This window comes from Etheostoma cragini, chromosome 22 (genome assembly GCF_013103735.1).
Source record: "Etheostoma cragini isolate CJK2018 chromosome 22, CSU_Ecrag_1.0, whole genome shotgun sequence".
In the NCBI taxonomy this organism is placed as follows: domain Eukaryota; kingdom Metazoa; phylum Chordata; class Actinopteri; order Perciformes; family Percidae; genus Etheostoma; species Etheostoma cragini.
In genome coordinates, this window is record NC_048428.1 from 17,999,502 (window position 1) to 18,016,809 (window position 17,308).

General features: G+C 39.2%; 1 protein-coding gene and 1 long non-coding RNA gene across 8 annotated transcripts in view; one reads left to right on the top strand and one right to left on the bottom strand.

The window, feature by feature from the left end:
* Nucleotides 1-16,406, top strand: part of LOC117937837 (RNA-binding Raly-like protein) — a 92,942-nt gene extending 76,536 nt beyond the window's left edge. For 4 of the 7 annotated variants that reach the window (XM_034862078.1, XM_034862076.1, XM_034862077.1 and 1 more), the window contains 7 exons: nucleotides 2,989-3,064; nucleotides 4,085-4,132; nucleotides 5,850-6,019; nucleotides 10,257-10,373; nucleotides 11,616-11,785; nucleotides 13,189-13,227; nucleotides 15,011-16,406. In XM_034862078.1, coding sequence (XP_034717969.1) covers nucleotides 2,989-3,064; nucleotides 4,085-4,132; nucleotides 5,850-6,019; nucleotides 10,257-10,373; nucleotides 11,616-11,785; nucleotides 13,189-13,221 — 614 coding nt within the window. In that variant the 3' untranslated portion in view covers nucleotides 13,222-13,227; nucleotides 15,011-16,406. The remainder of the gene's footprint in view (nucleotides 1-2,988; nucleotides 3,065-4,084; nucleotides 4,133-5,849; nucleotides 6,020-10,256; nucleotides 10,374-11,615; nucleotides 11,786-13,188; nucleotides 13,228-15,010) is intronic. The other 3 variants (XM_034862081.1, XM_034862080.1, XM_034862079.1) reach the window with 3 other exon arrangements.
* LOC117937845 overlaps nucleotides 1-17,308 on the bottom strand; it is a 456,187-nt gene that overhangs the window by 373,805 nt on the left and 65,074 nt on the right. The gene's annotated exons all lie outside the window — the stretch shown is intronic.

The following is a 17,308-nucleotide window of genomic DNA, read 5'->3' on the forward strand; positions in this document are numbered from 1 at the left end:
GATAATGGGTGCTGCCTAATAAACAAAGATTATCCTAAACAAACCAAAGAAGCACAGCACCCATTAACTTATTAAATACAATACAGATAACAAAAGACCAAAAAACAAAGGCTTAACACAACTTAGAATTTAACTAGCTTTCTAATAACAGTTGTTTCTAGCAAAATAGTTTCTCAAACAATCTCTAGCACACTAGTTTCTCAAACAAACGCTAGCACAATGGTTTCTCAAACAATCTCTAGCACAATGGTTTCTCAAACAATCTCTAGCACAATGGTTTCTCAAACAATCTCTAGTACAATGGTTTCTCAAACAATCTCTAGCATAGCACAATGTGGCAGACTGAACTGAACGTTCAGCCGCCCAGACTGAAGGATCCCAGCTCTTTTTAAACCCTCCCGGTGTTGGTTGGAGGATGTTGATTGGCCGGATCTCCAGCAGCCGCGCCAATCCACAGCAGGGCCTGGAACAAGGAAGTGGGCGGAGCCATCACGCCAGCCAATCCTCTCCGGGCAACAACACAGACTGATTTACATCTCTGAAACACAAGTGCTAAACTATCCCAAAAAGGCAGGAGCCGTAACACTTATACACTCATTTGGTCATGCAACTCTGTGTATAAAGTCTGTGTTTTAGCTTGTCTAAGTAGGTAGTATACAAACAGACCAGGGTGTAATCCATTTTCTCATGAGAGCAGCCACTGGGAGAAGGAGGCCAGAGTTTGCCTGAGGCTTATTATCACCCCTGTGCAGTTCCACTCCCGGGGATTGGGGCACTTCCACATGAAGGTAACGCATAAGTTATTTAGGCTAATGTTTATTGCTGGAAGGGACAAAATGATAGTAAGAACACAGCTGAAGGTAGAGGTGGGCAATATATTGATATTGTACCAATATCAAGAAATGGGACTAGATATCGTCTTAGTGTTTGAATATTTTAAAATGGCATAAGTGGGGTCTTTTCCTGGTTTTAAAGGTTGCATTACAGTAAAGTGATGTCATTTTCTGAACTTACCAGACTTTTGTAACTGTTCTATTATTTGCTTTTCCCACTTAGTAATTTTATTCACATGATTATTTATCAAAAAAAATCTCATTGTGTAAATATTTTGTGAAAGCATCAATAGTCAACACTATAATTTTGTTGCGATATTGACATCAAGGTATATGGTTAAAAATATAGTGATCTTCAATTTTCTCCATATCGCCCAGCCCTAGCGGCATGCAAAAAGTGCACTAAAAACTTGGTCAGATAGTGTCTTTTTAATTGATCTATATACCTATAAGACACGTAGCCGAGGCTACGTTTGGGTTTCTTCTCTAAAGGACACCCTTTTAAACTGGTTTATTGTTCTGAGAAATACATTAATCGTGCAGCCCTATTGTGTAGCTCACCTGAAATTGGATAAGGATGCGAATGCTTCTTTGAATTGCAAAGCCCAGTTACAAGTGTTCTTCTACTGCACCATTCTCTACTTGACTTCATGGATGTATCCTCATGTCCACATCCATAAAGTTTCTGGAGTCTTTTTCTCACCTTTTGAGTGTTTTACTATTGAACCGGGTGCTTGTTATGATCCACTGGCTGCTCTCCCGGAAGCCAGACACAAGGACCTTGGAACACCCTTGGCAATGCACAGATAACAATTGAAACATTCTGTATCAATGACTAGCCTGGTCACAAAACCATTCACCTGATGGTAACATTTTTTTTCTTCATTTTTTACACCAAGAACAAACAACCGGCTATAAATCAAAGCTCTCCAAACATCCAGCTTTTGATGGGGAGTTTTCTTCTGTATGGTTATTGTTTTTCATTGTTTTTATGTGTTGCAATAAGAATTTCATTATCTAATCTTTCCAGTGCATGGTGGTAAGGTCTCCGGTTTTGACTCAGAAGAAGAAACAATGCAAAAAGAAAAGCACACAAACCCCTGAAAAAAACAAACAATGCAAACAGAAAAGCACACAAAAACCCCAATCACAAATGCAGCACAAAAAAACAAAATTAAATTAAGTTGCACTGCAGAGTAGGACACGCTGGTGTTAATTGCCACTAATAATCTAGTGGCATGTCCAGTAAATACTTTTAATGAATTTATATACATATAGTAAAACTTTACTTACACCTGCCTATTCAGCATTAATAAGCAGAAAACATAAAAAAAATAGTTTTTAACACACTATAATGTTGTAAGCTATAGTATTTTGGCTTTTAAGAAGGTAAATACAGGAAGAAGGTCCTGTGTTGTGGTGTGGTGGTCAAACCAGCTCATTTTATTAAAATGATAAGACATTGTTTCACAAGAGGAGTTGCTACGTCTGCTCTGGTCACTGAGACTTCACTCTGCTCTGCCGGCATCCGTCTCCAAATTTAGCTGCAGCTGGTTTGACCACGGAGATACGAGTGACGGACGGCAAGCTTGACCACAGTCGGTTTCTGTGATTGAAATACTGCAAGCCGCTGCAGTTTGCTGATCTGCTGCATCGCAGACTGCTAAACACACATGAATACATTAGCTCAGACTTTCTGAGTATGTATGGTTGGTGCAGTTTGAGTACAGATCATGTTCTCACCACAAACTAACCGCACCAGAGTTTGATTAAAAGTGTACCCAGACCACCTCTTCAAGCAGGTCTCAGTATGCTCGTTTGGTGCGGTTTTGGTGCGCTTCAGAGTTTGATTGTCCAAACCACACCAGCAGGGCAAACAAACCCTAGTTCGATTCAACCGAACTAAAGGCTGTTGGTGTGAAAAGCCACACCTCATGGCCTTCATCAGCACATGGAGAGTACATGAAATGTATTTCAAAATTGAATTAGCAAATATTTTTGGTTTGTTTGTTTCTTCTTTGTTTTTTTGGGAGGGGGGGGTTAACAGATTGAAAGGTGACATGTTAATAGTACATTTTTATTTATGTATGAAATATGTGTAATTCACTGTGATGCAAGTTTGACAAGAGATTTGTCAATGTTTGTGTTTTTGCAGACATAAACATGGCAGGCGAACCCAAGCCATACAGGCCCAAAGCCGGCTCCAAACGGCAGCTGTCAGCTGTTTATAGGTAAGACTCTGCAACATACTCCTTCACATGCAAAGCTTTTTACATCCTGCTCCCACCTGCTGATGTAAATATGGAGTAATATTTTGCATGTGAGGATTCCTATTATGTTCTCTTTTTTCTTCTTCTTTTGAACCTTGAATTTCTAAGTGAGTTTTTAATTCAATATTTCTTAGCCTTGATTGGAGTTTGTTTGGCACGGGCCTGTGAAGCTCAAAGGAGATGCTGTTATATAAGCTTCATTAAGCCTGACCCTGATTTTCTGCCCCGTACACATCTCTGGTCACAAACAGATCAAAGCAGTGCTTGTTTACTGCAGTTTAATATGACAGAGAGACAGGCACGTTTTTTTTTCTTCTATTCACTAAAACACTTTTTTACGATCTCTGATAGTTTGTCCATTCGCAAAGTCTATATTCCCACCAATTTATTTATTTCAGAACTGTGGATTGTATGGCACGTCCTAAAAGTGTTTTACTTCATGCATTGTTATTATAAACCCTCATTTGCATTGTATAGCTGTCCATGAAAACAGACAGGATGTAATATGGTAATTATGGAACAGGAACCGAAGAGGCAAAAACCAACACGACACCACTCTAAATTAAAATAGTAATACATTAATACTAATTAAAAGTCCTCTGAGAATTGCAGCATTTCAAAACAGCTCCTTCTTTGCTCCTCTTCTCTTTAGTTTATTTCGCTCCCTGAATTATAAATAAGTTGCCATCCCCATTCCTCTCAAGGGTCTAAGATTTTGTTTTTTCTTTGAATGTATTTTGAAACTTATATTTTTTTCCTTGGTGATCTCTGGTCTTTGCATGCAAGTGTGGCTTAGGCAGTGAGCTTTAGGGCCTTGACTACAGCGTGTCCGTTCCAGTCAAAACAGCTTGAGTTTGATTTGCTTATTTTTGACAGATCCAAAAGGCTGGTCTTAATAAAACCCATCTCTTTCTTTATCTGTTTCTCCCTGTCTCTCTGCGCCCTCCTTACCGTCCATCTCTCTGTTTTTCTCTCTCATAGCGGTTACGAATTTGATTATGAGTACTACAGGGATGATTTTTACACCAGGTATGTATCATTCACATCTTTATTATTATAAAATTTGAGATAGAACAAGTAAACAACTGACCGTTAGCTAAGCCCCATCCGCTTTACTTTATGTTGCTTTGTCTCAAGCTTTCTGTTCTCACACTGCACATATGTTTTAGAATGCTAATGGTGGTGTATTTGCCACTGAAAATGTATAGTATTTTTTCTAAACTATAGGTTTTTGGTGTCGGACAGAGGTAGACGAAAGCAGGATTTTAATATCTAAATTTAGCTAGCTAACACTTGCACATTAGCTATAGCTAGCTAATTAAGATAACGTTAGCTTGCTAACAGAATTGGTTGCTTTTTGAAGATTCTCAGCTAACTTCAACACTCTTAAAAAAGGAGTCTTACTGTAAATATGCACTCAATACCCATATAAATATGTTTGAGCTAAAAGTGTGCTCCAGGCCAAATGTTAGCATGGTGATCCATGTTGAAGACGTGTTGTAAGGTTATACTTTCGTTTTGTGCTAACATAAGATAGGCTGCGTAACTTACTCATGTTGTGCTTTTATTTAATATTTTTGTTAATTTCTTCAAATAGTTTTTACTTTTGACGTTATAAGAGAAAATTAACCTAGGTATTTGGCAAACATAATCCTATCTTGGGAAACCTTAGCTTAGGACAGAGCTGCTAACTTTACGTTAGACTCTGATAGCTTCCAGGACCAGCTTCCACACAGCTGGAAAATACAGTGGATTTGCTAGTTGCTAGTTTTTTTTTTTAGGGGGTTTATAGTTTTTTCCCTCACAAATGAATGTAGTTAGCTAGTTAATGATCTACTCCTTGGCCATGGAAGTAACAGTTACTCCTCAGATATTTCTGAAGTGAGCTAGATAACCAGGCAAACTTACAATTGCAGGGTAAAAATGCAGATAAACACATTTGTTTCTCTAGCTTGTGTTTTACGTTTTGGAAAGGCTAGAACAAAAGACTATATAATACGGGGAAATACAAAGCCTGACAGACCTGGTATGCCTAGTTATGGTTGCTAAGCTATGACTGTTCAGGGCAGAGGGTTTAGCTAAAGATCAATAGGTTATCCCTCTAGATTTTTGACTCCCCTAATCAAAAGTCTCTCTTGTCAGATGTAAGTCAATAACTATCCCACAGTGGTCCTTTTTAAATAGTCAACTTGTCAAAATGGCTGAAAAGATCAAGCATGCAACTCAAACACGCTGATGAAGGAGTAGTCTTGTTTTCTCTCTCATTTATGTATCTATCAGTGATCGGACTGCTTAGACATTTTCTGAATGTCAAACTTGTTGAGAGCAGTGACATATCAGCTGTCACCGAGAACAATCAAAGCTGATACCTTCATTTGACATTTAGCACCCTCTACTTTACATCCTCTTCACTTTCAAAAGATATGTGAAGAGATTATTTGCATGCACATAATGGCCTAGGTAGTTGTACAAAAGAAGGATGATGGTAGATTTCAACTTTAAAGTCTGTCTTTTGTTTTATGTGTACCATTTGAGGGAAAGAACCCAAGAGAAATTCATGGAAAATCTATCTTAAAATACTATACTGGGAACAGATAATAGGCTGTAGAAAGAGGTGATGGAGAAATAAATGGAAAAAACATTCAGCTCTAGTAGATGGGTACTTTCTGAATGTTTTAGGGCCTCTTATAAAAGACAGTGACTTATAGAAAAAGTGTAAGTGTAATATATATATTTTTTCTTTAAGGCTTTTTGACTACCATGGCAGAGTGCCCCCCCCACCAAGAGCAGTGATTCCTGTCAAACGCTCCAGAGTGCTCGCTCCCTCCTCCCGCCGGGGGAAGACCTCCTTCCCCATCAAAACATCCTCCTCTTCCTCCTCTTCATCCTCCAGACCTCCCTCATCCGGGCTCAAACGTACGTACAATAAGGTGCTTTTCTACTTATCTTGTGTTTACACTTTGCTACTCAGACGCTCCTTTCATTTCATTTTTATTTTTCAGAAAGGACACTGCCTAATTACGCTGATGGCATTCTGTCCTTTTCAAGGCTTAATGCAAATCTCAAAACCACCACTCTGAGTAGGGAGAAAGCAATGGAATGATTCCGCTGTGCCACTGTAAAAAGCCACACTGCTATGTAGAGCAAAACACTGAAGCACAAACATAAACATAATCCGAGCTTTGCGAGCAGCACCCATTCATTCCTGTCACCCAAGAACCCTTCTGATCTCATTCGCTCTTCTGATTAACTGGTGATGCATTAAAATGTCCGAAATGTAATTAATGTGAGATTGGGGCCATCTCTGTGGAGCTGCGGTCAGCTGCGTTTTCCTAAATGTTAGTCTCTATCTGTAGCCTGTGTAATTGGCTACAGTGTTTATCCCATTGTTGTGTGTCTAGGCCAGTGTTATCACCACGAGCAGCTTGGTAAGGACTGTAAAGAAGACCCAGTTGCATTTGGTATTATAGAAAAGGGGGGGGGGGGGGGGGGGGGGGGAGCCCTTCTCCCATCCTCTTTTTGACAGTCAATGAATTCTCTCCTCTATCTAAGCAGTGTTTTGGGAGACTAATTTTCTTCATCCGGCACTGTGAAAAGTCACTGTTTGTATTGACTTTGGCCTAAATAGATTGGACAACAAAACAAGGTTAGCTGGTCCAAACTGCAGGGTGGGTTAGTGTGGGCAGTTTTAAAACAACTTGGGCTGAACAAGTAATAATTAACTCAATGGGGAAAAATGCAGGTATCACAAGGATGGATAGATTTGTGTTATCCAAATTAAACCCTCTTTGATGCACAATGTTGATCATCAGTTTATGAAGACAGGATTTGGCTTCTATTAAAGAAATAATTGAATGATGGATTCATCTTCAATCAGTGCTCTATTTTGTGAAGTCGCAGGTGGCATTGAGAATGGGACACAATCGTATTTAACACTGTATTTCTTGAGACCTTCATGTTGAATGTAGAGTCTCTTCATGTTTTCTTGTAACTGTCAAAATATTAAAGAAATGAAAAATAACAGTTGATTTTTTTTAATAAAAGCTCCATTATTTTACAAGCCCCCAAATGACAAAATATGGTAGTGTTTGTTCCCTGGTCATTTCTGCTTTTTTAAATTTAATTATGTTCCCCTCTGAAAGGCAACTTTTTGGAGTTTACTATCAAAAAGTCTGAATTGTTCTTCAGTGACCCTGAACAGGAGCTGCAATTATTAGTCAAATAATCAGTTAGCTGATCAACAGAACCTAAATAAAACCATCTGTTTTATAATTTAAATAATTCTTTATTAAAAGTCACTGATTTCAGATGCTCAAATATGAATAGTTTCTGGTTTTGTCACAATTCTACAATAATAAACTGAATTTGATTGGGTGTAGGACAATTAACTGGACTATTAAAGAAATTTGAAAGCATCACCATTTTTTTTACAATTGTCTGACATCGTAAAAACCACTATAAATACATATATTTACAGAGGCACAGTGGTGGTGAACATGTAAGGTTTCTTCTCACTTTTTAGGTGGTTTTGAATGAACGCCTGTGACAAAATTAGCAAGTTTTTCCACTGTGATGTTAAGATCTCTAAATGGTTTACTGGATAACATGATCAGGCCTCCTTGTCCATTCAGATGATTCGTAGTTTGTAAAAGTTAAATAAAAAGTCACCAGTATGGCATCCTAAATAATGCAACAACCCCCCTACTTGCTCGTACTCAGGCTGCTGCTTGTTAAAAGTATTCCGATATGGATGTTTAGGAGGTGTACAGTACATCAGTGCATTAAAAAGTAACAAAGAGTGTTTAAAAATCATGTTTTCTTCTATAATGTCTTTAAACTCAGGCTCCCAGAATCCTCCTAACGTTCATCTGCCAAAGCTGGTGCAGTATTGAGAGTTTGAATTACATCATCACCAGCCCCAAAACTCTTTGTCTGCTTTAATTATCATCTAGTTTCTCACTATTCCCTATTTGAAAAAAATGTCAGCTCGTCATGAGTTCCTAAAATTAGATCCAGTACCCACACCCGTATCTAGTACTGCTCATTAAATCACAATGTTTTTTTTGTCTTCCTTTTCTTTAACACAATCTATTTAAAAGGTGCTGTGTTGATGAAATGATGTTGGATTAGGATGTGTATGTCTCTCTGCAGCTTATGTGACTGATAGCACAAAAGGGAGGAAAAAAAACTGGATGCAGCAATAAATTAAAAACTGTTCCACACTTTCTTATCATCAAGTAAGCTGCCCAAAGCAAGCTCCGATAAGAAAGTGTGCATGTGTGTGCATTCATGGATGTTAGTGTGTCCACATGGATGCAGGTGATAATAAGAATGAGATAGACACTTTAGTGTGTCCTACCATCAAGATATCATTGTATATTCACTATTTTCTCCTTTTTTGCTCCTTCAGAAAGGTTGATTTTCTGCTTCTCTGTATAGCTTTAGGGTTGATGGGTGCTTAACGTAACAGCATGAGATTCATTCTTGTGATATCCAAACACATAAGCTGTGTATTGCCTTCACTGTGGCATTATACACCCTTTTTCTCTCTCTTTCTCATGCACACATTAATCATCCTGCTCCATTTGAAAGAAGTAACATTTTGGCAAATAGTATACAGTATGCATTGGATCTTACCGGGGCAGTGTTGTGTTTCAGCTTGAATTCTTGTGAAAGATTAAAATGTCCTTTTTCAGGGAAGCTAGTTTACAGCAAGCTAATATGTCCGAAATTTCAATCACACACTGACATCTTCTCTAACCGTATATGTTCATGTTTTATGCATTGGTTTAGCTCACACATATATAATGGTGCACATAATGTACATAGGAGGGAATCTACATTGTGATGTGTTGTGGGTGTAAATTTACAATTAAAGAAACTAACTCAAAGAGCTACATGCAGACATGATACCAGACAAGTAATGTTTTGATTCTGTGCATGTCTCTCGCCTCTGATTATCCGGCTGCAGCTTTACAGGAACTTGTGGGTTTGTTTACCGAGCGCTCATCCATCCTCTCAACAGCCCTAACAGAATCTGAAAGGTGTCAAAGAGAATTGTATGATTTCTTCTCAACTTCTGGTGTCTGTTTTTCCCTTCCTCTCAACGGATGACACAATTCAGCTGCCGAGGTTTAAGAAATAAGTTTATGTTATTATTTGTATGGTCTAAATTCTTTAATCTGCTCAGTTCAAGCTGCTAAGCACTACGCACTTTATTGTAACTGTAAGACAGGGCAGTTTGTACTAATGGTAACATCCTTCAGATACATTTTTTTTTTATTAGTATCATATAAACTTTGGTATGATGCAGTTATTCATTTACCAAAAGCTCATATATCTATTGTATATTGTGTACTGTGTGTAAAACAAATCCTAAAGAAGATAGTAATTATTGATAGGGCAGTAAACAGAAGCTGTGGGAGGGTGATTCTGCCCCCTGTTTCTCATGCGGCACCATTAGTGAGGTAATGATTAGGTGTAGTTCTTAAATTTTTTAAACCAGTTTAGTGTCCTGAACACACGTTTTGAGGATCAAAGTGAGATTTTAGTCTTTCTTTAAATGCCCTGGATTAACAGACAACAAAATAACCTTTAGCAAGGTAAAAGTAAATGATAATGACTTCATGACTCCTGACAATGGAAACAACAGACTGTAAACTGAATGGTGCGATAATTTTCATGAAAATCTTACGGATTATAACTTTTGAAATGCAACACTTTCACCTGATAAATATAATATGCACTGAGCAAGGGGTTATACCCTATAACAATCTCCATGTTTTATGTAAGCACCTAATGCCAACGGAAAGGTAGCATACAGTTTGTTCAGATGTTGGCATTATTAAGCAAAACTTGAGCAACACTGCACAGCATGGTGGGCGTAAGCTATGCACTAATCTTCAAATTGAAAGCAGCAAGTCCACATTTTCAGCAGGGAAACTTTGCAGTTGGCCAGATGGAGATGTTCTTCCCTGAGGAGGAACGTGTGACTCAGAGTGATGACATGATATCCAAAACTAAGAGCATTAACAGATGACAGCATGCGGTCTGAGAGAAAACTTTATGAAGCAGCTTTAATAAAAATGAGTGCACAGTGAAAATTAGGACAAACTCAACTTCAAGTAACTATAAATCTGTTTCTGTCCCTCAGCAGTGAAGACGGACCAGCTTCAGACTATTAAACGGGAGCTCACTCAGATCAAGTTGAAGATCGACTCTTTGCTGGGACGCCTGGAGAAGATCGAGAAGCAGCAGAGAGCCGAGTCCGGTAAGAAGCAGACAGACAAATCAGAGCTAGCCGCAAGAGAAAGGGAAAGGACACCAACCACAGAGGGAGGGAAATTAGGCGCACACGTTGGCCATAAGTCTTCATGACATTGTGCGAGATAAGAGCAGTAGAGCTCTTTTTCATGACAGCAGACAGGTGTCAACGCCACGCTGGCTTAGTTTATGTACGAGGTCTTTAAAGATGCCCTACACTAAAGGACATCCAGAGTGCAGCTCTTTGTGATGGTCATTTCATGTTCAACTGTGGAGCTTTTTCTCTTGTTGGTGATTTGTTCCAAGTGAGAATAAAAACTAGTGTCTAGAACAAACAATGACAAATCCAAGGTTTTTGGTTATAAGGAAGTGGTTGTTTGTATCAAGAAACTAGAGGCATGCAAAAATGTTTAAAAGGTCATAAATTGCTAAAAGGGCCGGTTGCCATGGTCATTTACCATACAAATGTCTTTAATTCACACAAAGACCTTACACAAAGACACATCCGTGCAACGAAAAAAATGGTTCCAACTTGAGCAAAAGATTCACACGTATTCCTTAGCTCTATAAGTCTGCATCATAAAACGTACAGATGAATAAAATAGAGTTCTGAACAAACACAGAGACCTTTCCACAGACATGGTTTGTATGTTATTTGCTTACAATATAGCATACATATTTATATATTATATATACATATTCCAGGTACAGTGGCTGTTTGGAGCAAATAAATACAAATTGTCAAATTAATATGAATGACACAACATGAAAATTTGCTTTGCTTTCTCCCCATCAGAACACAGCTATTAATAGTTTCTTTCTAAGTGCACTTTTTTCCCGACATTGTAGCTTTCAGTGGAATTCCAAGAATTTGGGCATTTCCTAGCATTGAGCGCTAACACCTTGTCTATACAGAAAAAGAAGCAGAAGCAACTGCAGTCCTTCATCCATGTCTTGTAGGTTAAGTGGAAACCTAAAAATGGATGCTTTTGAATGCAGTTGTGCTCGTATAGCTTGTGTGAAATTCAACAATTCAGCAGCTGGTGTAGACAGCTGCATTGGTTAAAATAAGAGTGTCTGTTGAGGTTGAACCACTTCTGTTCAGCGGAGGGTATGGAGCAGCACAGCCTCTAGGGATCGCTAGTGGGGGCACTGAATTTGAAAACAGAAAAAGGCAGCCACGTAGCTTTTCTACTGCTATGTGAACTACGGAAAAAAACAACTCTCTGTGCCCTTCTTTCTCACTTAGAAGCTCAGAGAAAGTACGAGGACAACTGCGATTCCCTGCATGAGGAGTCTGTATCCGAAACGGCTGAAAACTCGGTGGAGGAGCTCGGCGAGGGGGCGCTGGACATTGAGGCGGGAGAGATGACCGATGGCGGCGAGGATGACTACGACGAGGATGGCAGCCACCATCTGGTAAGAGAAACGTCTTGACAGGCCTGACAGGGGAGGGAGAGAGCAGGGCACTTTGGGAGATCTCAAGGGGGCAGACAGTCTTTGCTCTCCAAAAGTTAATTTTCCAGAATTATTCATGGGCACAGATCTAAGAGAGTGGGGCTTCACATCAGTTCCTCCCTGTCGACCCCTGCTCAAACAGTGCCGGCAAAGCTCTTCACAGGCCTTCACAAAGCCCAGGCTCTCTGTCTCTCACTCAGACACACACACACACACACACACACACACACACACACACACACCCATTTGTGCCACTAGGTGTGTGGGGACCCGTCATTGACACAATGCATTCCCTAGCCCCTAACCCTAACCCTAATCCTAAAACCAAGTCTTAACCCTCAAGCAGCCCTGTAAACTTGTGGGGATCAGCATTTTGGCCCCACAAAGCTGTCGAGATCCCACAAGAATACTCAACTCCGTTTTTGGACCCTACAAATATAGTTAAACAAGACCACGCACATACACACACACATAGGCTATAATTAAAGCAGATGATTCAAGATACAAAGAGCAGCATTTTTAATATCAAATCTGCATGGACTGGTAAAATCCAAATGTTCTTCAAAATTTGCCATTTTTGTCTTGTAGCTTGCTAGCTCGACGTTTGTTGTTGGCTCCCCGAAGAGAATGGAGTTAGACAACTTCAACACACATTGCAGGAAATGATTTGCTGTCGATCCAGACTAAAAAATATTGAATCCAAGGCTGCAATTAACTTTGAAACACGTCCAAAAAGGATGTTTTAAATGGAACAAATGAAAGATGAATGTTTGAGTTGGACTAAAACTTAGAAAACAGACAGGTGTCTGATGAAGGCTGTCTGTTGTTTTTCTTTGAAAAGAAATATAATTTTCTTCCATTTTGTGATTTGAATAATAAAACGGTGTCACTGAAGTGTCCATCTTAAGCAGAGAGTTTAAATATTATTTCCCCCTCCCCCCCAGAAAGTAAACCATACTGACACTCTGTTTTAATTCAGTCCACACACTCAAATGGAATCATCAAGATTTATTTATTTATTATTCTTTCTTTCATTTGGGTTCAGTTGTGCCATGCTTTTGACCATGCTTTCTCTATTATGCTATATTTATTAGCCAGTAGGCCAGCGACCATGACCAGGCTATCCTTGATAAAAGCTTGGTGCCCACGCTAATGAAAGACATTATTTTTCAGAGACATGGTGGAGGAGATTTGTTTCCTTAAGGTCACATTGATCACAGATGGTGATAGTGTACAACAAAGTGCGTTGGGGCTGCTCATGTTATCAGCAATGACCTTTTAGAAAAGATGAAAAACAACCTGTGTGCTCAGTTTGAAACGCTACATTGTATCTGTGATTTTAACTTCCTCTCTCACCTTTTCAGATAGAGAACCATGTATCGGATGTTGACAACTGAGATCAGGTAAGGTTTAATCCATTACAGCATCTGTGCGATTGTTGTTCAATCTGCTAAAGGTCCTGGTCTTTTTTAAAGGCCTTACAACGCTCCTCATTGAAACCTGTAACCACTGAACTGTGTCTTGAGCATCTCTAAACATTCTTTAATTATCTCCTACTGTAAGTCATAAGCTCGATGACATTTAGAAGACCAGGTCCACTGAAGGGCAGCTAATGCCAAACAGAGGGAGCAATAACGGCATTACGATGGGCCAGAACTGCTCATAAACAACATTGATCTAATTGAATTGTGTGGAAGGGGGTAGAGGCCTAAGGTAAAGAGCTCCCTGCCTCTCCTCGCCTCTCAGGGTGTGGGTAATGATGCAGCCACATCATCAGTTGGCTTGTAGTTGGCTGGCTCGCCGTAACGCGGGTGTTTAGCTGTGTTTATGTGGCGCACACTGTTGATGTAACGTAGAGTTAAGCTGTCTTCTTTTTATTTAATGTGAGTATTTGGACAAATGTGTTTATTTTAAATATTCTTAGTTGTAATCTACCTTCAGTCAGCAAACACTGAAGCCATTTTAGTCTTCACCAGTGAAAGTTTAGTCTTTTTTGTGCATTTGTAATGTTTATGGTTTTTAAGCCATCACCACTTTAAGCTGCACGGTTGCCATGGTTACATGTATTGTTCTAGTCTATTGGATTTTGCAAAAAGGACACTGTTCACCTCTTTAAACCAGACGGAAATAGTTCACAGAAATGTGGTAATAGACTCATTCCCCCAAACCTCACATCCATTCCTCAACTCTGGCAGCTTGAACATAGATGGTTATTTTACTGCCATTCTTGCTCACAGCTACCTACTTATTAATTTGCTTTTCACTAATATATTATTCTCTTTTCAGTTTCAGTTTCAGGGGGACGTAATTTAATCTAGACTACTGGCGTACAACCACATTGCCCATTTTAAAGTAACTTTATGAATGAAATTACATATTACATACATAAGGGCCAATTCAGGGACGTTGCTGAATCATTTACATTTCCGTGATTGGCTCCATCGAGCCCCACCGAGATTGACTCGGTTTTGTCCGTTGTCTTTTCCTTTTCCTTTTACCTTGTCTTTATTTTAATTTCTTTTTCTATGATGTCCCTGCCTCAGTATGAGCCCTAACTACAACAAATAGCTTCTAAAGTAAAATAAAAATACAATTAGGCCTATATAAAGAAAAAACAATAAAGTAAAGAAAGACACAATTGCAGGCTTTTCCAGTATTACACACAAATCTGTGACCCTTCAGAATGTGTGCTCTGTAGCGCCGTTTACCTGCCGTACAGACTTTGTTGCTTAGAAAAATGACACAGTTTCAGAAAACATTCAAAAGAGACATAAAGAAACTTAAAAGAAAAAATTCACAGCTAACCCTACTCCTTTTTCCCCATCTGCTTGTGCAGGCGGATGGGGGTCCCTGCTCTATCCGCCTCTTAAGAAACCACGTTACACTTCAGTTTTCCATTTCCTTTCCATATGTCTGCCTTGTTGTGCTTGCAGGCCCACAAAGACCAGACAATCACAGTGAGAAGGACCTCAATAAGTCATGTCCAGAAGGATTAGAGAGGCAGCTTTGACTACCAGCAAATATTTCTGCTCTTCCCAAGATATTTCTGGGGCCATTCAAAATGGACAAGCTTAAAACTCAGCCTAATCCTCATCAGATTTACTGCATTATAAATAGCCAACATGTCTGAAACGGAGACCTAGTCCTGTAATGTGTTTTCATCAGTTTTCTCCTTTATCTCTACAGAATGAGGCAGCAGACACCCCCGGTCGGTGGTATTAGAATTCATCATCACCTTCAAGAGACAGAAAAGGAGCTCTGAGGGATCAAGACTTTCATTCTGGACTGTAAGTTGTGTTCAAGTGATGCTGCATCACATTCAGATGCCCAACTGTGACGCACAAACCAAATGTTATGTGCTCTCTAAAGAAAATGTATTTAAGACCCATTTTAATTCATTGGCCTGAGTTCACCTCATGGATATTCTGTGCAACTTCTTTATTTGTTGCGAAAGATTAACCACATCATGCGCTAATCCTGTTCCTAAAATAATTAAAAAAGAAGGGAATGAAAGGAATGGTTTTATTCCGATCAATAAATTGAATAACATGGAAAGAAGGGAACATGAGATTGTTGATCAAAAGATGCTGCTTTTTTACATGTGTTTGTAATGTACAATTTAAAATGTTTTTCAATGCGTTTCTGTTCTCAAAAATGAAATGACTAAAAACAGTCAGAACAATCTGCGATTGCAGTATGATATTCACAAAATGAAACAACGGTGCCGTCTGGTTCGGATTTGACTCATGCATAAGCCAGTAGCTGTGAAGGCAACTTTATCCATCTTTATCCATTTATCACACAAATGCCCTGTGGGGCCGTTCCATCATATATTCCAACACCTGCCAAGTTTCAGAAGCAGTAAGGGCTTCCTGTGGTAGAGAGCAAACATTGGCACGGGCCTCCTGCCAGAGAGCAGTGCTCCAACGTCGCTACTCCCTGCTCAACCTGTGTATCCCAACATGCAATGCTGCTGTTCAGAAGCCAACACCCTTTCTCTTTCTCCTCTACTATCTGCCTCTGGATTCTGCATTGATTCTGTCTTGTGGAGTTTTTTTAAAATGATATATTATGATGCCTTGATTTTATCAAAGGATGGGATTCAGATTGCTTACATTTCTAAATAAATATGGAATAATCTGACATGACACAACGGCTAATGCTGCCTTAACACAACCTACATTAGTGGGGAGACAATTCAAAACTGTATCTGATTACTCTTTTAAGAAAATACCCATAAAAGTGAATACTACACTAAAGTGCAAACTGTGGTCAGATGAAGCTGAGCCAGCCAGCATTGGATGATGTGTCCACTCATTTGGTGCATTTTACCAACAGGATGTACAAGATTGTATCAGTACAGATGTGTTGCATTGCTGCCACGTGGAGCTGCTAACATACACAAATATCAAATGCCGCTTGAGGTTCAGCTGAGTTATTTTTAATTAACCTCAATTTAAAGACTTTGCAAAATGAATCAACCAGTGACTGGATGTCAGCATGTTGTATTGTTAGTTATTCACTTCATGTTTGCCAATTTTTCCCTGAATATGTAACAGAATAAATTCACTCCAAACAATGACACAGGCATGTTTGTTGTCTCAAGCTTTTAATCTTCCTTTAAAGCCAATCCTTAGAAAGAGCTAGGTGTTGGGAAGTGCAGCTAATATGGAACAGGTGTGTCTGCTGATTGGTCCGTTGCAACAATGGGGATGCCGTGTCTATCTGCTGGCACACGTGGGATGTATCAGCTGTAGATTGGGATTGTCTCCATACATTGCTGGCGCTAGCAAGGCTAGTGGGCTAACAACAACATTCATCAAAGCTGTAAATTATATAGTGTCTTATCAAACACTTTATTAGCCTCATTAACCTGTAGCTTTGTCCCTGCGCTCACTGCAGCCAAGCAACATCTCTCGTCTCTGCTACTTGTATAATCGCACTACTGTGTTGAACTCTCTTTTGCTTCAATTCTCACTCACACCCACACCTGAACTCCTCCTGAGGGTGTTTTAAAGTATGAAAGCAGACAGACCTCTTGTCATTGGAATAACTTTATTCTAGGTCCTGAATTGCTGTAAAAGTTGAATAATGGGATTCAGTGCTGTTCTTAGTTTTATGAGTTGTTTTACCCAAGTAAAAAAATAAAAATTGTGGACTAGTCAAGCAATTAGTAGTTGTTTTATATTTACAGGTTTTGAGATATGGACTCTTAAGAATTGCAGTCACCCCAGTATTATTAAGGTGCTGAAAGCATTAAACAAAATCCTCTGGAAAAATCAATTAAATTTTACAATTTCTCTGGGAAATCCACACATGCCTCTGTAGACAGTTTAAAGCTAGGCTAGGCAGTTTCCCTTCATACAGTAACCTGTAAGAATTTGAGTAATTCATTTCAACCCATCAAGTGATCCTGATGCCAATATATAGCGGCAATTATACGAGAAGTTTGTTTTCTTTTTAAAGCCCTTTGAGATGACATAC